The 22,251-nt window shown below is 42.5% G+C and overlaps 2 protein-coding genes across 5 annotated transcripts in view; one reads left to right on the top strand and one right to left on the bottom strand.

Moving 5' to 3' along the window:
* MAPKAPK5 (MAPK activated protein kinase 5) overlaps window positions 1–21,695 on the bottom strand; it is a 26,756-nt gene extending 5,061 nt beyond the window's left edge. For 2 of the 4 annotated variants that reach the window (XM_020282933.2, XM_020282934.2), the window contains exons 1-10: window positions 21,566–21,695; window positions 16,780–16,853; window positions 16,199–16,274; window positions 14,983–15,080; window positions 13,843–13,951; window positions 12,054–12,143; window positions 10,754–10,849; window positions 7,318–7,398; window positions 5,202–5,389; window positions 2,545–2,665 (exon numbers count right to left, since the gene is read on the bottom strand). In XM_020282933.2, the coding sequence (XP_020138522.1) occupies window positions 2,545–2,665; window positions 5,202–5,389; window positions 7,318–7,398; window positions 10,754–10,849; window positions 12,054–12,143; window positions 13,843–13,951; window positions 14,983–15,080; window positions 16,199–16,274; window positions 16,780–16,853; window positions 21,566–21,601 (969 nt within the window). In that variant the 5' untranslated portion in view covers window positions 21,602–21,695. The remainder of the gene's footprint in view (window positions 1–2,544; window positions 2,666–5,201; window positions 5,390–7,317; window positions 7,399–10,753; window positions 10,850–12,053; window positions 12,144–13,842; window positions 13,952–14,982; window positions 15,081–16,198; window positions 16,275–16,779; window positions 16,854–21,565) is intronic. The other 2 variants (XM_075996567.1, XM_075996566.1) reach the window with 2 other exon arrangements.
* Window positions 21,432–22,199, top strand: LOC142863466 (putative uncharacterized protein encoded by MAPKAPK5-AS1). Its single transcript, XM_075996568.1, is given in 1 exon segment — window positions 21,432–22,199. A coding segment is annotated over 1 exon segment (630 nt). The 5' UTR covers window positions 21,432–21,569.
* Window positions 22,200–22,251: the final 52 nt, after the last annotated feature.

Below are 22,251 nucleotides of genomic sequence, written 5' to 3'. Positions count from 1 at the left end.
AGAAGCTCAAAGTACAGTACTAAGAAGCCAATTTCAATCTTATGCTGAAGTGTATATAAATTTTGATAAGACAGAGATTCTTCCCCATGGATCAGGAGGGCCCAGGGAACACCAAGCCAACCAAAGGCCGCATAACAGCTGGCCTTTCTTCCTGGATCAGGAATAGAAATGCAAGTGAGAAATACTAACAAGGCTTATGCTCACAGCCACTGACAAGGCCAAGTGTGAGGAGAGGCAAATATGTGCATCCGGGGATAAGGCTGACAGGCTGCCACTCAAGAAGCCCCACAGACTGGCATTTACTCACTGCCTCCAAAGTATAGACAGTCCCCTCAGCACTGATGGCTCAGAATCCTGACCATTTCACATGGTGAGGACAGCCTAGCCTGAGGGGCAGACCCTCATGAATTGAGGCCACAACCTGATTTATAAGCCAGTCAATTTACATGAAAAATAGCTGTCATGGAGTCTGGAACTCTCAAAGTCTGTGTCTTTGTGAACAGTGTGTGCTCTCACTATCAGCAAACCAAATCAACAAAACGCTTCATAAGAATGGTATGATCTCATTTTTGTATTTAAAAAATGAACTAACTGTATGTGTGTACCTGCGTATATGTGTCTATGTGAGTGAGGTCTCCCCAGAAAAAGATCAGAAAGGATAAATCAAGCCATAGATTACCTCAACTCTGAGGTGTGAGGCTGGCAGGGGATTGAGGGGGAACTTCTGCTTTTTATTGTAATACCTCTGTTTTCTGGATTTTCATAACAAAATTTGACATCTTTCAAAAGTAGTTCCTTGGTGAGCAGGCAGTTAGATCAGGAAGAATTCAAACTCATTTAAGGGCACTGTATACTCATAGCAGGCCCTGGTTGTACCCTCTTGTATCTTTGCATCTATCTCATCAATAATGACCCAACCAAAAAGACAGAAACAGTGCAAGGTTATGAGCTCAGGCTCCTGGGTCTGGATGGACGCTATTCAGCATCTGTCTATGAGGCCACTTTTCTGTGATTCCAAAATTGACTACTCCACATCCTGATCATGATTTCTTTAGAAATGGGAACACACAATTCAGTGCAATTTTATCTTACAGGCCTGTCAGCCACTTCTTCTCATGAAGAAGATTCTCTATGTCCAGATTTGGCTTCATTTTGGACTGATATTTAAGTAATTCCAGAAGGTAATCTTATCTCCTTATTTCAAAGATCTTGAGGAATGCCACACTGTAAACCCTATTTGCTGACAACTAGGATCTAAATAATCCCTTTGGATTGTGGACTGACCAAACCATTTCTGGACTATGGGGCATATTTAAAACAGGAAAACAACAACCCACAAATCAAAGGGATAACAGAGAACTCCTTTTCTCCAGCTTTCCTTTCTCTCCCATGCTCCTGCTAAACTTGGCATTCTTTTTTCCCCATTTGCTTATTCTTTCTCATACTTCAACCCCATCTCTTCAAAGCTGGGAACACTCAAGTCTGTATCACTGCCTGGACCTTTCAGCCACACTCTAGTCCCATGTTCCATGTCTCATTCATTTGAATGTCCCTCTGCCACCTCAAATAATATCTAGAACCTAAGAGACTTCATCTAAACCAGCCTCCTTCCTGATTTGTCGATATCACCAGATAAGACACCCACTGAACCCTTAAACCTAGCCAGTCATCAAAAACTGTAGACATTTGTCTTAAAAAATATTAAGCTTATTCATTAATCTCTATTTCTCTGCTTCCAGAGCTACCTTCAAGCTTCTAGATTACTGCAGAAATCTTAGGATGTCAAGTCTGCAAGTCTGGTTGACCATCACTAAATACCTTCCCACTAGCAAATCTCTTCTCAAAAGTCTACCAGGGCCTCTCAGTTATATCCCACTAAAACTTAAACCCCTCTAGATGCAAACCCTGCCGTCAGACTCATTTCACCAACTTGCCATTAGTGAAGCCATATCGTTTTTTCTTTTAAGTCCTTTGCTTACATTATTGATAGCACTTGAGCACTTATATTGTCTACTCAAATTCTTCAAGGACAGCTCATGCCTGAACATGTGAAAGAGCTCAGATGCTGCCACACAGTAGATAGTTAATAAATTTGAGAGGTTTTGCCTTCTCTTTAGGCAAATCTTTTACCTCTTTAAAGATGTGCTCTTTTTCTGAATCCCCACGGCATTTACAGAAAATTTAACATGCAAAGCTCTGATGTCTGAAATGTTCCCTCTTGGTTTTATGTTTATTGGCTTTGCCTTCCCAAATGGTCTTGTTTAAACTTGGGGGAAGAGAGTGTATCTCATACCATTCTGTGCCCCCAACCTATAGCACAAATATGGAGGATATTCCTTTGAGTGTCCCCTTGGTGTATATTTACCAGGCCTTGATCTCGTGTTTTATGGAAGAAATTTTTTATTTTGGATCCTGATTCTCAGGAAACCAGAGATGATTCTGCATGCTCTGCATTGTTTTCCCTTTAACCCTTCACTGAGGCAGACCCCAGCATTCCTTCTCAACACAGCCTTTTCAGCCAACAAAATAAGCATCATTCAGAACCTTATCCATCATCAGTTGAGCAGAGGGTAGCACGTTATCCAGGGCCTCAGTCGAGTTGAGCCAGGGGTGGTCCAACACTCCCTCAATGGTGAGTCTTTCCTCTGGTTTGACTTTCAGGAGCCTGTGGAGAAAATTCCACCAGGGTTGTCATGAACAGTTGCTCCCAAGAAGCCATAGGAAGTTTCTGGATTTGGCTCTAAAGAGCTTTGGCTTCTTGTGACTTTTACCAAATTCTGCAAGTCTGGGCTTTCCACCTGCAGGGTATGGGTGGAATTTTAGTCCCAACCACTTGTGGGAGTATTGTGGGTTTTTTTGTTTTTTGGTTTTTTTTTGAGACAGAGTCTCACTTTGTTACCCAGGCTAGAGTGAGTGCCATGGCGTCAGCCTAGCCTCAAACTCCTGGGCTCAAGCAATCCTACTGCCTCAGCCTCCTGAGTAGCTGGGACTACAGGCATGCGCCACCATGCCCGGCTAATTTTTTCTATATATATTAGTTGGCCAATTAATTTCTTTCTATTTATAGTAGAGACGGGGTCTTGCTCTTGCTCAGGCTGGTTTTGAACTCCTGACCTCAAGCAATCCGCCTACCTTGGCCTCCCAGAGTGCTAGGATTACAGGCGTGAGCCACCGTGCCCTGCCAGAGTATTGTGGTTTGAGGTAGTCCTTTCTATGCTAGACAAAATAAGATAAAAATGATAGGAAGAGGTTTAATCTAGTGAAGATTCAGACTGAATTCTAGGGCTCAATAAGGAAATCCTACATATGGCACATAGTTCCTGAGATCATGATTCTCCATATTGAGGTTTCTGGGACAATGGACTCTAACTTCTAGAAGGAACGCAAAGTGCTATTTTATCTGATAGTGACTGTAAAGGTTGTGGAAAAGCAGGTTACTACCAATGATAAACCTTTCAGATGTCACCATATGGTAGGACATGAATGAACTCACTATTCCAGAGATATTTAAAAGCTAAAAACCTAGAGTCTCTGAAAAGGGGATAACATTTCCTTCTAAGCCTAATGTATTGTTTCTGCATTATCTGCTTTTGGATCACACTTCTTCACATCTCATCCATTCCTACTGATGCAGTTCCTAACTGATGTCAGCATGTCCCCCCTACTCTGCCCCTTCCAACTCCATCTCCTCTCATTACAAATGTTAGGGTCAGGACAACATGGCTAATTGCTTCTTTAGGTTGTCTGCAACCTTCTTCTGGATCATTCTGAACAAACAGCTTCAGATTTCTAAAGAAAGGATTACTTAGAAAAGAATCCCAAAGCTGAAAGATAATAATCAATGTTGCTCCAGGGAAAGAAATATGTTCTACAGAAAACTGACAAAGAACCAAATCTTAGGATAGTAAGGTTTGGGTTGAGTAGCTAGGACTAGAGCATGAAATAGCATGTGAAGACAGGTGGTGATTTAAACATTGCCCCTACTCCTAAAAACTTTTACTTGTATATTTTAGAAAACAGTCCCTCTTTATAGCACACAGGCCACCTAATCAATAGGACAAGCTGATTTTTTTTTTTTTTTTTTTTTTGAGACAGAGTCTCGCTTTGTTGCCCAGGCTAGAGTGAGTGCCGTGGTGTCAGCCTAGCTCACAGAAACCTCAAACTCCTGGGCTCGAGCGATCTTACTGCCTCAGCCTCCCAAGTAGCTGGGACTACAGGCATGCGCCACCACGCCCAGCTAATTTTTTCTGTATATATTTGTTGGCCAATTAATTTCTTTCTATTTATAATAGAGACGGGGTCTCGCTCTTGCTCAGGCTGGTTTCGAACTCCTGACCTCAAGCAATCCGCCCGCCTCGGCCTCCCAGAGTGCTAGGATTATAGGCGTGAGCCACCTCGCACGGCGAGCTGACTTTTAAAAGAGAGTAACCTCCATGGAGAAATGGCTGTGCTGTCTGGGATAGTCCCCAGGTTCTGCCCCTTTAACATTTATCTTCATCCCAGTACAGATGAAGAAACTGAGACAACAAAGTAGAAACTGCTCAGGGAAAACCAAGCAGTGAGAACACAGGAATGGTGTCCAAGGCCACAGGCAAAAGAAGCAAATAAAGCTCAAATTTAAGTCTGACTTGTTATCTAGTCCTCCAGCTACCAAAGGACTCTGAATGTCAACCCTCCCTCTCCTGCTCACTACCCCTAATCTTACTAAATATTCCCACCTTAATCTTTGTCAAAGCAACCAACTGGCAGTAGGAAGGCTAGAGGGTGGGGTCCAAGCCTGACCCAACTACATACTCATAGAATCCAAGGAATGAGAAGCCAAACATGTCATCATGATCATGATCTCAGCAACCCAGTTCAGTTCTTAGCACCATGTCTGCACCAAATGGCATGCTGGCTTAAGGAGCGCCCACCAGAAGTTTACAATTTGGGGTCATGATCTAATGCCCACAGAGACTGGCTACAGAGGGACCTAGGTTCACAACCCTGGAGACAAAGTCTAGGGATAAAACAGGAGGGGGAAAAGCTCATTTTCACTGAGGTGTGGAAACTGAGAACTCTCACCTCAGGCTCCAGAGACAAGATTTCTGTGATATGAAAATATGAAGAAGCCTACCTGTGAAACCAATGACTTTTCTCTACCTAGCATTTCCTTGAGCTCCACCACCTTGGCCTCCCCACCCAGCAGTCCTCAGACTCACTTCCTCACAACATCTTTGGCCATCTCCGAAATCTGACTCCACTCTTCCTCTGGGAACTCAAAACTGCCTGTCATGATCTTTCTTCGCATATCCTTTGGGATAGTCCGGCTGTGGTGTTTGGAGTAAAAAGGAGGGTATCCGCACAGCATCACATAAATAATCACTCCTAGGGACCACAAGTCACAGCTCTGAAAGCAAAAAAGAAAGTGGTTATACATAGCAGATGCAGGACCCCAAAATAAAGTCCCCATAACAGGACCAGGAATAGTCCCTGGCATATACAGGCTAATAATATCTCTAAGAATCACTTAATAGAGACTGGGAAAGTTTAAGGAAGTCTTAGGAGAATTTAACCTTTCTCTCCATAATTTTTATATGCCACCAACACTATATATATGCACACCATTATATAAGGCCTGTCTGGGATAAAATAGTCATTTTATTCTCACTGCTTAGGCCTAAGCACCTATCTGATCCTTGGGTACAGGTATAGGTTACTTTGCCTCCAGTAAGAGAAATAGTAGATATAAACTAGCTGATAGATTGTGAAACATGTGCAGAAACAAAGCAGCTAAGACACATGTAGGCTGATCTCATAATATAATATAAATCATTTTGTAAAGGCCTAAAGCAGTTTGACATAGAACAGGGAGAGGCCCTAGAGCAGGGGTCCTCAAACATTTTAAAAAGGGGGCCAGCCAGTTCACCGTCCCTCAGACCGTTGGAGAGTGCGCACTGTGGGCCTGGGACGAGTCGGCTGCTAAGCAGGACAGGCAGCAGTGGCAAAAACACCCAGCGGGCTGGATAAATGTCTTCTGTGGGCAGCATGTGGCCCAAGGGCCATAGTTTGAGGACACCTGCCCTATAGAAAAGAACATGAGGTCTAAAAAAGCCTTCCTTCCATCAGTCTATTGCCAGGAAAAAAATAAAAAAAAAATAAAAAAAAATAAAATAAAAAAAAAAAAAGCCTTCCTTTGGCCAAGAAAGAAGAAAGACTCACTAAGCCCATCTGCAAGAACATACACCACTCTGGGGAAAGATATTATAAAAGAAAGAAAACTGCCACCAACTAGCATGTCTGCAGGTATTAAGGTAATTCCATGGCCTACAATCACCACATGATTACTAATTAAAAAATGACTCCTATTTTAGTTAAATGCAGCTCCACCTGCCATGGAAACTGGACCCAAAGAAACTTCAATTCAAGCCTCTCTTGAACTGTGGGACAAAAGAGGTGTCTGCCTGAGAAGGGCAGCCCTATAAGCCTGCCACTGGGGCCCCATACTCCCCCTTACACCACAGCTGTGTGCTGCTCGAAGAGAAGCCTGGAAAATGAGGTCACTCAGGCACTTGCCCATGTTTTAGCATCATACTAGTGGCCACTGTGGATGACATGACCCATGCTCTAGAACATAATCACCTTATAAAATTAGAGAGGTGAAAAGGGCACTTAAATCCTTTACTTTTCAGATTGTGCCATCTCTTAGGTCCCCTATCAGGAATGAAACTAAGTGACCTCACGATTGTCATGCAGCTGAAGAGTGGTAAAGCCATAACCTACTGCCCCATTTTATGGCCCTCAGCTCCTTCTCTATCATCTACATCCAGCCTCAAGAACCCAAGTAGCTGTACATTTTTTCTGAACTACTGGGTGACTCTAGAACCTGTTTCAAGAGGCTCTACACCTTGATATGTGGGCTACAGGCTAAGAACCATGGTAGTACCAAGTAACATTCAAGAGCTCTTATTATATGTATTGGATACTTTTCTAAGTTGGGTATTTTATGGGGTAAGAAAGAATGGTACCTAAAAATAGTAAGCCAATCATGCCTTTTCAGTGTGGTCAGTGGACTGTACAGCTAGCCAAATAAATAACCTAATAGGTGATCATAGCCCATACTTCCTACTGCAAAAGCTAACAGGGAACCTGATTTCCGATTTCAAACAAAAACTTGAATTCCAAATACTTTTCTGAAAGTCTGGCTGCTACCAGTCTTTGGGACAAGAATGTTAAGGGGTAAGAATGAAATCAGTCATATTCCCAGAGGGCCACAAACACCTCACAGGAGGAGAGGGGCTACCTCCACCAAGTTAAGATAAGTATCTTTTCCCCTACCTTGTTATAAGTGTATGGTGTTGGTGAGGTAGGTATGATGCCAGACTTCTCCTTCTGGTGTCTTCTCTGCGCCTCTAGTACCTGTTGAGAATTGCACCAAAGGGGACAATTTACTGAAAATCACACCACCAATGACCTGCAACTTGAAATAGACTACTAGAAAGCTGAAGAAGGTAGATAACCTACAATTAACAACTGGAGAAAAAGAAAAACTCCACATAAACACCATTTCCAGAAACCTTTTTTCTTCTTAAAACCAGTGATTTATCAATCAGCTACAGAAATGCCGAAGTCAAGGACATGAAGATCTAGTACCTGTAGGAGATTTACCTCTTTTTCGTGCCAATCAAGGAGTGTGGGATCATTGACTTTTTCCAGGAGAAATTCTTTATGCCTTTGCAAAAGAAGACTGAAACTGGCCAGCAGATCAGGTTCAAGGCATCTGTTACCAACAGACACTATAACAGTCATGTCAGTCTAGGTGTTAAGCACTTTCTAAGGAGGCAGTCACCATCTCTGGGGCCATCATCCTGGCAGAGCTTTCTACTGTCACTATGAGGGACTCTTGTGGGGAGGTGGGGGAGACAATACTGGTAACCCCACACTATTCCTTGGAAGAGGACAGGATGTTAGCTAAGACTCTGTGCCAGGGCACTTCATCCCTACACCTAGACTCAGTCATACTGCCTTGGTACAGAAGATGTTGACAACTGCTACAGGGGCTGCACTGCCATCTTGGGCAACATTGCCAAGATGCCCTTTGATGTCATCTCCAAGACCTATAGCTATCTCACCTAATAGAAATTCACTGATCATCTTATAAAAACCTACACCAGAGTCTCTGAGGAGCCAGGCTCCAGCTGTGGCTGTCATATAGGAACAGTAAAGTAAATTAATTACACCTGAAAAATAAACTATACAATTTACAACAGCATAAAAAATATTAAACATTAAGAATAAATGAGGGCCGGGCGCGGTGGCTCACGCCTGTAATCCTAGCACTCTGGGAGGCCGAGGCAGGTGGATTGCTCGAGGTCAGGAGTTTGAAACCAGCCTGAGCAAGAGCGAGACCCCGTCTCCACTAAAAATAGAAACAAATTAATTGGCAAACTAATATATATAGAAAAATTAGCTGGGCATGGTAGCGCATGCCTGTAGTCCCAGCTACTTGGGAGGCTGAGGCAGAAGGATCACTTGAGCCCAGAAGTTTGAAGTTGCTGTGAGCTAGGTTGATGCCACCGCTCTCACTCTAGCCTGGGCAAAAAAGCTCTGTCTCAAAAATAAATAAATAAATAAAAGAAACCTATGTAATCCTAGCACTCTGGGAGGCCAAGGCAAGTGGATTGTTCAAAGGTCAGTAGTTCAAAACCAGCCTGACCAAGAGTGAGACCCTCTTTCTACTAAAAATAGAAAGAAATTATCTGGACAACTAAAAAAAAAAAAAAATATATATATATATAAATATTAGCCGGGCATGGTTGCACGTGCCTGTAGTCCCAGATACTCAGGATGCTGAGGCAGAAGGATTGCTTGAGCCCAGGAGTTTGAGGTTGCTGTGAGCTAAGCTGACACCATGGCACTCTACCCTGGGCAACAGAGTGAGACTCTGCCTCAAAAAAAAAAAAAAAAAAAAAAAAAAGTAAATAAATAAATAAATCTAAAAAAAGATGTGAGAGACCTATACACTGAAAATTACACAAATATTGCTGAGTAAAATTATGAGACAAAATTAAATGGAATGATGTAGCTTATTCATGGGTCAGAAGGCTCAATATTGTTAAAATGTCAGCACCTCCAAATTGAATGACAGCTCTAAAACAATCCCACTCCAAATCCCAGTGGGCTTTTTTGTAGAAATCAACAATTGATTCTAAAGTTCATATAGAAATGCAAAGAAATCAGCATAGCCAAAACAACTCTGAAAAAGAACAAAGTTGGAGGGCTAACACGACCTGATTTCAACAATTATTATAAAGGTACAGTAATCAAGACATTGTAGTAAATAGGGTAAAGACAGACAAACAGATTAGCTGAACAGAACAGAGTTCAGAAATAAGCCACACATATGTTCAACTAATTTTTGACAAAGGCTAAGAAGTAATGCAGCAGAGAAGAGATAGCCTTTCAACAAATGGTGCTGGAACAACTAGATATCCAAATGCTAAAAAATAAACTTGGATCCATACCTTATACATTGTATAAAATAAATTACAGACCCAAATATAAAATACAAAATACAAAATAGATTACAAACCCAAATATAAAACCTAAAACTATATAAAACTTCTAGAAGAAAACACAGGAGAAAAATTGTTGTGATCTTGAGTCAAATTGAGATTTTTAACATAGAAAACCAAAAGCACAGGCTATAAAAAATATTTTGAGGACGGGCACAGTGGCTCACGCCTATAATCCTAGCACTCTGGGAGGCCGAGGAGAGTGGATTGCTCGAGGTCAGGAGTTCGAAACCAGCCTGAGCAAGAGTGAGACCCCATCTCTACTATAAATAGAAAGAAATTAATTGGCCAACTAATATATATATAAAAAAAAAATTAGCCGGGCATGGTGGCGCATGCCTGTAGTCCCAGCTACTCGGGAGGCTGAGGCAGCAGGATTGCTTAAGCCCAGGAGTTTGAGGTTGCTGTGAGCTAGGCTGATGCCACGGCACTCACTCTAGCCTGGGCAACAAGCGAGACTCTGTCTCAAAAAAAAAAAAAAAAAAAAAAGACAGAAAGCAGATCAGTGGTTGCCTGGGGCCACGGGTTAAGTTGAAAAGGGATTAACTGCAAAGGGGCATAAGGGAATTTGTGAAGTGATGCAAATGTTCTGCATCTTCACTGTGGTAGTCATACTGGATATGCATTCATCAGAACTCATCAAACTGGCCGATGAAGTGGCTTACACCTGTAATCCTAGCACTTTGGGAGGCCAAGGCAGGAAGACTGCTTGAGGTCAAGAGTTCAAGACCAATCTTAGGAAGAGTGAGACCTCCTCTTTACAAAACACCAGAAAATTAGCTGAGTGTGGTGGTGTACACCTGTAGACCCAGCTACTCAGGAGGCTGAGGCAGGAGGATCACTTGAGCCCAAGAGTTTGAGGTTGCAGGGAGCTATAATAATGACACTGCACTCTAGGTAGGGTGATAGAGTGAGACTCTGTCTCAAAAAAACCACTCCAATCATCAAACTATACTTGAAGTAGATATATTTTATTATCTTATTGTATGTAAATCATACCTCTAAATCATATATCAATAAAGGTGATTTTAAAAGAATAAAATGTATACATCAAATAAAGTAATCTTAAGGTTTCTGAAGCAAGTTCTCTCACCTCCCATTCTGTAATACATGCCTACTTATGCTGTAAAATAGAAGGAACATGAGTTCCTATAGGCAGCTTGGTGACACATTTTAGGAGAGAGACAGCATATACTTACCTGAGGTGCTACATAATAAGGGGTGAACTGGGGTGTCATCAAATCACCTTGGTCAATTTTGGCAAATCCAAAGTCACACAACTTCACTGGAGCATCCTGAAATAAAACAAATGGGAGTCACTGCTCCAGAGTTCTCAGTAAACATTAAAGGAAAATCCAGGTGCCAGACATGTGACCCTGAGCTTTTATGGTTTCTGGCTGAGACCCAAGCCTATGAGTAATATGTCCCTAGGTCTGGAGATGATGATTCCTACTGAGGAATCATTCTTAGTAATATAGAAGTAAGGAATCTCTACCCACTCACATAACTAGCCCTGTTTTATAACTTGTACAAGCAGCACTAAAATCAAGCAAGGTCTTGGCCTACTACTCCTTCACTCTATGGGCCTATCACCTCTCATCAATCCAGGATACTGCCTAACGCTTAACATCAGCAGTAAGTTTTACGACAACCAGAGCAACTTATCTGGTGAGACAAGGAGCAGGGCACAGACCTGAAGGGGAAAACACATCTTATCAGGGTTAACAGCAAATCAAACTATCAAGTTTCAAGGTAATATATAACAGCATATAGATTCCTGTCCCTTCCCAACAGCCCTCCAAACAATATCCAAAATCATAAATCCCACAAATACATATCAGTATCATCCAAAATTATGAATGCCAGGAGTATGCTATAATTTCTTTGAGCCTCTACAAGTGAACAAGTGGAAGAAATAAGCTGTATGAAGCACTGTGGCCTAAGCTGTGGTCCCCAAGCCCTGGGCCAAGGACTAGTCCTAGTCCGTGGCCTGTTAGGAAACAGGTGCACAGCAGGAGGTGAGTGTTGGGCAAGCCAGGGAAGCTTCATCTGTATTTACAGCTGTTCCCCATCACTCACATCACCACCTAAGTTCTGCCTCCTGTCAGATCAGCAGTAGCACCAGCACAGGAGCGCAAACCCTACTGTTAACTGCGTATGCAAGGGATGTAGGTTGCATACTCCCTATGAGAACTGAATGCCTGATGATCTCAGGTGGAACTAAGGTGGTGATGCTAGCACTGGAGAGCAGCTGCAGATACAGACTGTCATTAGCGGAGAGGTTTGACTGCACAATAAATGTAATCACCCCAAAATATACTCCCCCAACCCCTATCAGTGGAAAAATTGTCTTCCATGAAACCGGTTCCTGGTGCCAAAAAGGTTGGGGACCACTGGCCTAAAGCATCTTCACCATGGATTCAGAGCACTCCAAATACACCTACTCCTGAACTATGTTAAGAGTGGCAGCACTAAATGCAGAAAAGCAAGTCTTCTCACCAAAGAGTTATCCTTGAAAAGCAGATTTTCAGGCTTGAGGTCTCTGTGTGCGATGTTTAACAAGTGACAGTGCTGTAGAGCCAAAGCTATCTGGAAAAAGACAAAGTGAAGCAACCACCTCTTAGAAAAGCCCATTCTTTACTATCCCTGGTGCAGAGAATTCATGATATTAAAAAAACAGGCCTTCCGTAAGTCATGTAAGACTGTTTTGTTTCAATTTTAAAGCAGAAATTAAGACTTGGGGTACCAAGAAATAGAAATGAATTGAGCTTATTTTAACTAAATCCTGTATTTTGTTAAACAAAAAGAAAAATATGATACTATACCAATTCTTTGTTAAGAATAAACTGATGGGTAAATCCCATAAGGAAAAGGAAAAATAAAATGCTCACACTTTCATTCATCTGAGGTGTGACAGGCACTTGCAGAGGAAACAGTAAGCTGAGTGACCTTCAGTAGGTATGGGTTGCCCACAGCAAGGCGACAGGCAGGATTGCCTGGCTCAGAAGAGATCTGCACTGTCTAGGGAGATGAACATCAAGCTCTGCCTTCAAGAAATCAGCTGTTTGGATTTTTCCAAATGATGTTCCAATTTGCTCACTCTACTTGTTGAAAGTGTTCCCTATTTGTGTGGATTTGAAGGGTTCTGTTTTCTAGAAGATTATCAGAGCTCAAACTTTAGTCCTCATATTTGAAAAATGAAAGATGTAATTTTAAAAATTAAACAGAACAGATTCTATCTGTTCTTCAACTCTCAGTATGGAATTTTCTCAGCAATCCTAATATCAGTTCCTTCTACCAGAAAGGAGGCATCCAAAAATGTTTGAGGATCATGGAAAATTTGGAGGAACTTTTTTTTTTGAGACACAGTCTCGCTCTGTCACTCCAGGTAGATTTCAGTAGCATCATTATAGCTCATTGCAACCTCAAACTCCTAGGCTCAAGCAATTCTCCTACCTCAGCAGGACTGCAGGTACTCGTCATGACACCTGGCTAATTTTTCTATTTTAGTAGAGACGGGGTCTCACTCTTGCTCAGACTGGTCCCGAACACCTGAGCTCAAGTAATCCTCCCACTTCAGCCTCTCAGAGTGCTAGGATTACAGGCATGAGCCACTGTGTCCAGGCTGGAAGAACTTTTTATTAAGACTTTGGGCTATGCTTCCTGCTTTTCTTTGCATGGAATGAACATAAGCCTTGAGAGTTTGGCTTTTCATCTCCACAAGATATGACTGGACTTCTAGTATTGTTTATAACATAAATCATGTCTCTAACAGTAAAATGTGATACAAAGTAGTATGTAACTAGGAATAACCCAAAATTACAAAATCTTAGGATACTATTAAAATCTGAAGAAATGAGAGAAAGGTGACTCATATGTAAGAAGCACCTTATGCTCTATTATCTTAGAATATATTTTTATAGCTTATAATCTTTCAGGTGGTAACAGCAGCATTTTATCTCAAAGTCCAATAATAGTGCTTAGAAGGTACTTGCCTAAAGATACCTACAGTCTACAAAGGAGTTAAGATCACTTTCTTTCCAGAGTTTATTTAAAATCTCATAGTAGCCTCAGGAAACAGTTGACAATAGATAGAGAACACAGTCCTCACCCCCCAAGTATATAAGGGGGTCACATTTCTCTTGTCAAAACATCTTTTCTGATTACATAACAAAGCAGGCAATGAGAAGTCAAACAGAGCTTTTCTTTAAGCTGTCTTTTATTCCCCCCCAATGAAATTGCTTGTTAACCAACACTGTTGGCATTTTGGTACAAGGGGTTAACTTGCCTGCTTTGTTACTTGGCTGGCTTGCTTCTCTGTAAAGTGCCGGTGCTGGCTGATTCTGTGAAATAGCTCTCCCCCTTCCATCATCTCCATTACAATTAAGAGTCGAGCCCTGTTTGAAAGCATTTGATTTTGTTAAGTTAAAAAAAAAAACCCAAAAAACAAACAAAAAAAGCCCAAAACATCAAGAAGCTGACCTAAAGATAACTCATCTACAAAGTAATCACTTCCTAAGTCCAGGGTAACACAGCTACTAAATAAGAGCAAAAATTCTCAAGTTATCAAAAAAAAAAAAAAAAAATCTTTGATATATGGTTACCATTCTCTAATATAAATGCTTATAGCTTCCATCCAAATGCTTTCACCAACAGAGCACAGTCATGAAAAATAATCATTTGATTTCCCATTTGTTTTTAAAATTTTATCTTCCTTTTCCACCTGGAAAATTCCTACCCTTCCTTCAAGTCCTACTGTCCACATAGCCTCAGTGAGACACCTCACCTCCCAGACTGTAGTTAGCAGCTAGCTCCTCTCCTTTGTAAACTCAGAATATTTTTACATATGCTGATCCCATTGCTATGATGACACATTTACATCTCAGTTTCCCCAAAACAAACCAAGTCTGAATTCCCTTGAGGAGACTTAGACCACCACCCAATGTGCTTGCCAAACATTTATGAGTTAAAAAAAATGTTGATTTCATCCTTTAAAAGGAAAGTCAAACTAAGCAAGAAGGGCTTTTTGTTTTATCAGCTTTTAACACTTTTGCCTAGGATAACATTTTGGATCCTTTCACTGATTTCAAATAGAATCTGTTTAAATTCCGCATTAAGTGTTTTTTTTAAGTGAGAAAGTAATCAAAATAACCAGAGGTGCCTGGAGAGTGGGTAGGGGTATACATGAAACAAGACTGGCCATGAAATAACTGTACAGGTTGGGTGTTGAGTACTTGGGGATTTATTACATAATTCTGCCAACTTTTACAAGTGTTTGAAATTTTCCAAAATACAAAGAGAGGGAGATGGAAGGAGCAGGGGGAGAGGAAGAAGAGAGGAAGGGGAAGACAGCATATGAAAAAGAGGAAGAATCCACTACAAGTTGGCCTACATAGGGGCATGTGAAGATGATCCCGTGTAGTCTTACCTGGGGCTGGACTCATGAGGAAACTGTACACTGTTAGCAAACACTTCAATAATCTGAACTATATTTGGGTGTGTAGCACACATCATGTGCAGACGTACCTTAAAGAAAACAGAGGAAATGTTTCTGTATGTAGAGGATACCAACATTTTCTCTCCAAACTTCCCCTCAAAATCTGACCACAGCAGGTCAAGGGGATAACCCTATTACAGTAAAAACCTTATCACCTGGAATGTTAAAAAGCAAACACACAAAAAAACCAGTGTTTTCATACACAGATCATCTCCTCAATGCTCTTTACATGAGTAAAAACTTCACCAACAGATTTACTTCCTACTGTCTTATCTATTAGCAAATGAAATATTTGGCAAATAACTCATTTCAGAAATTATTCACATTTCTTTAAGAAAAGAATAAATACTTCATTGCATGTGTTACTAGCATGTCACCACATCCAGATAATTTAAAACCAATGTATATTTTTAAAAACTAGAAACACATTCTCAGTCCTCCTGCATCATCACTTTCTACAGATATCACCTTACCCTTCCTTATACTACTTTATCTCCATACTTCAAGTACCTTTTTCAATAAGCAAAAATTAAAGTAAATCTGAATACATCAAGGTACAAGAATCACATTAATTAAAAAAGAACAAGAGGTGGCTGAAAGGAAGTAAGACTCTACTAATGGTCTTTGGTACTAACAAGCATAGGACTACTATATAATAGTAAAATGAATAGGAAAGAGAGAGAAGGATAGACATAAATTTTTTTTTTTTTTTTTTTGAGACAGAGTCTCATTCTGTTGCTCTGGTTAGAGTGCTGTGGCGTTAGCCTAGCTCACAGTAACCTCAAACTCCTGGGCTCAGGTGATCCTCCTGCCTCAGCCTCCCGAGTAGCTGGGACTACAGGCATGTGCCACCATGCCCAGCTAATTATTTTTTCTATGTTTTTTTAGTTGTCCAATTAATTTCTTTTCTATTTTTAGTAGAGACGGGGACTTGCTGTTGCTCAGGCTGGTCTCAAACTCCTGACCTTGAGCGATCCTCCCACCTCGGCCTCTCAGAGTGCTAGGATTACAGGCGTGAGTCACCATGCCCGGCCAAGACATAAAATTCTTTATGCATCTCTGTATTCTCTCCAGGAAGCTGCCGTAAAAATAACAATTCTTAGACACTTCAAATATTTAGGCAAGTCAAGGCAATAAAAGACCATACCTCATTTCGAGCTTTTGGACGATCAAGAAGAATTTTCAGTGCAAATCGCTCTTGGGTAGATTTCTTCACACAGACTCTAGATTTGTAGAAAAAAGTCAATCAGAGATCATTTATGTTACAGTGAAATTTAAGAAGTCTATTTTTTGAGATTTGTACTTCTAATCAAGGTATGTCCAGGTGCATCAGAACAAACTTGCCAGGAGATGGCAAGGCAAAGCAGCACACTGCCTCGCCAGCTGCCAGTGCCCAGGCCTCAGCTCTTGTAACCTTCACCTCCCTGCTGGGGGCTAGTGAAGAAATGAGGGCCTCTGCTGGCTACAGGTGACTCTCACAGGTGTCAAGACTCCTATAGTCTTGACATCTTAAATGACTCCATATTATAGACCATGTGACTTGATCATTTGACCATATTTCTAAATGTGTAAGAAAAAGCTTAACATAAAAACCTCTACTTTAAATTAAGGCTATATCTCAAATCTGGCACACCTGATGCTTTTAATTCAAGATGTATTTCAAATGGCCCTTCTTAAGAGCAACTTTGCCATAGTTGCTCTTGCCATACTCCCACATGGGTCTCTTACCTAACTGGACCACTAATTCCAGCTCCTAGCTTCTGAGTCCAATTGATATTGTATTCTTCTAAAATGGAAGTTTCCTATTAAAATAAAAAAAATGGAGAAAGCAGAAAATTATTCCCCAGTTAAAAAGGTGAAAATTTGGCCAGCCATGGTGGCTCACACCTGTAATCCTAGTACTCTGAGAGGCCAGAGGCGGGAGGATCACTCAAGGTCAGGAGTTCGAAACCAGCCTGAGCAAGAGTGAGACACCCCGTCTCTATTAAAAATAGAAAGAAATTAATTGGCCAACTAAAAATATATAGAAAAAATTAGCTGGGCATGGTGGTGCATGCCTGTAATCCCAGCTACTCGGGAGGCTGAGCCCAGGAGTTTGAGGTTGCTGTGAACTAGGCTGATGCCATGGCACTCGCTCTAGCCCGAGCAACAGAGTGAGACTCTGTATGTATGTATGCATGTATGTATGTATGTATGTATGTATGTATAAATAAATAAATAAATAAATAAATAAATAAATAAATAAATAAATAAATAAATAAATAAATAAATAAATATAAATTAGCCGGGCATGGTGGCCCATGCCTGTAGTCCCAGCTACTTGAGAGGCTGAGGCAGGATGATGGCCTGAGCCCAGGAGTTTGAGGTTGCTGTGAACTAGGCTGATGCCAGGGCACTCTAGCCCAGGCAACACAGTAAGACTCTGTCTCAAAAAAAAAAAAAAGGTGAAAATTTAAGCAGAGATGGGACAACAAAAGACCCATCACTCACCATCTCATCTTCTAAGAGAATCTGAAAAGTGGAGCTTTGTGTTTTATAGGGCTTCTGTCTAAATGACTCGGTTAGACATTGTTTTCTAACAAGGAAGCAAAGACTGACTTTAGGATAAAAAGATTATTCAGCTCATCTACAAGGTACATTTGAGTAGACAATCAATGCTCTTTAGGGAGTATGGGAGGAAGATATTCTTTGAAAATCCTTCAACTACTAAATGCCTCTTTGCTACAATGGTCAAATGTATTTACTGAGATTCCAGAAAGACTGCTCAGATATGTGTTCGTATGCCTGCAGAGACCTCTGGTCCTGAACAAGTTGATCAAATTGTTGGCAAAACTGAATACATTTAGACTTAAAAGTGCAAATAAAAGAAGAGTAAATATCATAGTAAATATCTAATTTTCTTTTCTTTTCTTTCTTTTTTTTTTTTGAGACAGATTCTTGCTCTTGTCGCCTTGGCCAGACTGCAGTGTACCATCGCTCACTGCAACCTCAAACTCCTGGGCTCAAGCGATCCTCCTGCCTCAGCCTCCCCAAAATGCTAGGATTACGGGCATGAGCCACCATGCCTGGCTGTAAGTACCTGATTTGCAATAGCACCATTTTGAGTACATATATACTTTTTTTTTTTAAAATAACTGCTTTATTGAGCTATAATTCTTATACCATACAGTTCACCCATTGAAGTTTATAATTCAGAAGTCTTTAGTATATTCACAGAGTTGTGCAAACATCACCACAATCAATTGTAGAACGTTTTCATGACCCCAGAATCCATGCCCCATAACAGTCACTCTCCATTCCCTCCCTAAATGATCTCTATTGTTCTTTGCTCACACTTTCTGCACACAGCAATCAGATTATCTTTTTACAAAACAAAAATTATTTATTTATTTTTTGAGACAGAATCTCACTCTGTTGCCCGGATTAGAGTGCCATGGCATCAGCCTAGCTCAGAGCAACCTCAAACTCCTGGGCTCAAGCGATTCTTCTGCCTCAGCCTACCGAGTAGCTGGGACTATAGGCATGTGCCACCACGCCTGGCTAATTTTTTCTATATATATATTTTAGTTGTCCAGCTAATTTCTTTCTATTTTTAGTTGGGGTCTCACTGTTGCTCAGGCTGGTCTCAAACTCCTGAGCTCAAATGATCCACCCACCTCGGCCTCCCAGAGTGCTAGGATTACAGGCGTGAGCCACCGTGCCCGGCCAAAAAAAAATGTAATGTCATACTTTTGCTTAGAAACTGTATTGCCATTGGAATAAAATCCAGATTCCTTTCTGACTTATAAGGTCTTTAGAATCTGGTTTGTGCTTGATTTTCTGGCCTAATTTCCTTCCTTATAGTTTACTAACTGATCAAATTTAATGTGTTAGTTACTTTAATGAGCCCTCTTCTCTTTCACATAGACAGGCTTTTCTGTCTTAAACAGCCTTCCTCATTGACTGTTTACATCCTAGTTTATGCCTGTTTTCACTATCACTTGAGAACAGAGGTATTCTGCCACATTCATTATATAGCTATATATTTATTTATTTATTCTTTTTGAGACAGAGTCTCACTTTGTTGCCCAGGCTAGGGTGAGTGCCGTGGGGTCAGCCTAGCTCACAGCAACCTCAAACTCCTGGGCTCAAGCAATAATCCCGCCTCAGCCTCCAGAGTAGCTGGGACTACAGGCATCTACCACCATGTCTTGCTAATTTTTTCTATATATATTAGTTGGCCAATTAATTTCTTTCTATTTATAGTAGAGACAGGGTCTCGCTCTTGCTCAGGCTGGTTTCGAACTCCTGACCTTGAGCAATCCGCCCACCTCAGCCTCCCAGAGTGCTAGGATTACAGGCATGAGCCACCACGCCTGGCCTATAGCTATATTTTTTATAAATAACTTTCAATAGTTTAGCATAGAGCCTCTACAGTTTAATGAAAGTTTTATTATTTTTTATTTGTTTTATTTATTTATTTATTTATTTTTTGAGACAAGTCTCACTCTACTGCCCAGGCTAGAGTGCCGTGGCATCAGCTTAGCTTGCTGCAACCTCAAACTCCTGGGCTCAAGTAATCCTTCTGCCTCAGCCTCCTGAGTAGCTGGGACTACAGACATATGCGACCATGCCGGGCTAATTTTTCTATGTATTTTTAGCTGGCCAATTAATTTCTTTCTATTTATGGTAGAGATGGGGGTCTCCCTCTTGCTCAGGCTGGTTTCGAACTCCTTACCTTTAGCGATCCTCCCACCTCGGCCTCCCAGAGTGCTAGGATTACAGGTGTGAGCCACAGTGCTCGGCATGTTTAACCACTTCTGTCTACTTCTGTACGGCGCTCACCGGCCTCAAAACCTTGCCCACAGCCAGCACTCATAGTCCACACGATAGTCTGTGCTGTGCATTGACGATGAATCCGTTTTGCTCGTGTGATGAGAAAAGCTTTAAAGTACTGAAAGCTTGTTTTACTTTACAGGCAGCTTTATTTGTAATGTAAATCAGAATAGGTAACATATACATGTATGTTTTCATTACATTATTTTTAAATGTTCACAATTTTATTTTGATAAATGAAAAATCAGAAAAGTCATATCACGGCTGTCAGCTAAAGTCGCTGTGCGCGCTCATCTGTGGCTGTCGACTATAGTTGATGCTGGGCTGTGCGGGTCCATCTGTGGCTGTCCACTATAGTAGATGCTCGTACTGAAGTGGTTAATGAAAGTTTTTTTTTTTTTTTTTTTTTTTTTGAGACAGAGTCTCGCTTTGTTGCCCAGGCTAGAGTGAGTGCCATGGCGTCAGCCTAGCTCACAGCAACCTCAAACTCCTGGGCTCGAGTGATCCTTCTGCCTCAGCCTCCCGGGTAGCTGGGACTACAGGCATGCGCCACCATGCCCGGCTAATTTTTATATATATATCAGTTGGCCAATTAATTTCTTTCTATTTTATAGTAGAGACGGGGTCTCGCTCTTGCTCAGGCTGGTTTCGAACTCCTGACCTTGAGCAATCCGCCCGCCTCGGCCTCCCAAGAGCTAGGATTACATGCGTGAGCCATAGCGCCCGGCCTGAAAGTTTTAATGGAATTTCTAGCATCACTGCATTTCGAGCTTCTGTTGCTATATACTTTTTTTTTTTTTTAGATAAGAAAGTCATGTTTAGGCCTGGCACGGTGGCTCACACCTATAATCCTAGCACTCTGGGAGGCTGAGGCGGGTGTATTGCTCGAGGGTCAGGAATTCGAAACTAGCCAGAGCAAGAGCAAGACCCTGTCTATACTATAAATAGAAAGAAATTAATTGGCCAACTAATATATAGAAAAAATTAGCAGGGCATGGTGGCGCATGCCTGTAGTCCCAGCTACTTGGGAGGCTGAGGCAGGACTGCTTGAGCCCAGGAGATTGAGGTTGCTGTGAGCTAGGCTGACGCCACGGCACTCACTCCAGCCAGGGCAACAAAGCGAGACTCTGTCTTAAAAAAAAAAAAAAAAAAAGAAAGTCATGTTTAAATTGTGATAGTCATTCATTTTTTGCAAAGTTCCACAGGTAAAATAGGAAACCAACTACAGACCTTAGAAAGAAAGAAAGAAAGAAATCAGGCCAAAATCTGTGAAACTTTCAAATTGATTTGTTTAGCACTAGAATTCTGATTATTAGCATAGGGGAATAGTTACTCATGTAATTGCTCATGTAATACACACTCATTAAGCAGTTAGTATGTGCCAGACACCAGGCTAAGTTCAGAGATAAAAACAGAGCTTCTGCTCAGTGGATGTGCAAGTGTATAAAACAAGCTTAGAGGCCAGGCATGGTGGCTCACGCCTGTAATCCTAGCACTCTGGGAGGCCGAGGCGGGTGGATTGCTCGAGGTCAGGAGTTGGAAACCAGCCTGAGTAAGAGCAAGACCCTGCCTCTACTATAAATAGAAACAAATTAATTGGCCAACTCGAACCTATCACCCATATTGTCCCTGCTTTCTGAAGCTAGAGCGGTGAGGAATGCCACAGGACAAAGCAGGGGAAGAGGGAGCACCTCCTTACCTTGATGGCTTTCTCCATGTCACTCTCCTCGGACATGCTCCGCAGTGCCCCCAAAGCCGGGAGCGGCAAAGGCTGCGCGGCTGCCCGGTCCCCCCGCTGCCGAGAGAGCAAAGGGCTCGGAGCTAGGGCCTCTGGGCCTCGAGGGGACGGGCAGCAGCAGCCTCCCCTGGGGACCGGCGGGGACGAGGGCTCTGGCGCCGGTTCAGCTTCGGCGGGTGGTTCTAGGCGGGCGGCAGCAGAGGCAGCGGAGGCGGCGGCCCCTGAGGACAAGCCTTTGTGCTGAGCCCAGCGCGGCCGCCTCCCAGCCTCATTCCCGGCCGGGGAGGAAAGCTCTCGGGGCAGGGCCGGACGGGGAGGGCCCCGGATCGGGGCGCTGTGCAGGGACCTTGCAGGGCCGCCGCTTAGGCTCGGGCTCGCCAGGACCCCAGGAAGAGCCTGCGCCTCCGCCTCCGCCGCCGGCACCGCCGCGAAGCCGAGCCTGCCGCCGCCGCCGCCGCCGCTGCTCCCGCCGCCGCCGCTTCAGCGCCACACATCGCCGGAACACCCGCGCCGGGCAGCCCCGCCGGCCGGCCGCCTGCCTGCGCTTTGCCCCGCTGGGGCTCCGGGCCGCCCCTCCTGCCGCCCGGCCCCTTGACCTCACGGCTCCACACGCCCCTCGCGGGCTTCCGCTGGGGTTTCTGAGCCGC

This window comes from Microcebus murinus, chromosome 22 (genome assembly GCF_040939455.1).
Source record: "Microcebus murinus isolate Inina chromosome 22, M.murinus_Inina_mat1.0, whole genome shotgun sequence".
Lineage (NCBI taxonomy): Eukaryota > Metazoa > Chordata > Mammalia > Primates > Cheirogaleidae > Microcebus > Microcebus murinus.
The sequence above is the reverse complement of the archived record's forward strand: the minus strand, read 5'-3'. Positions and strand labels throughout refer to the sequence as shown.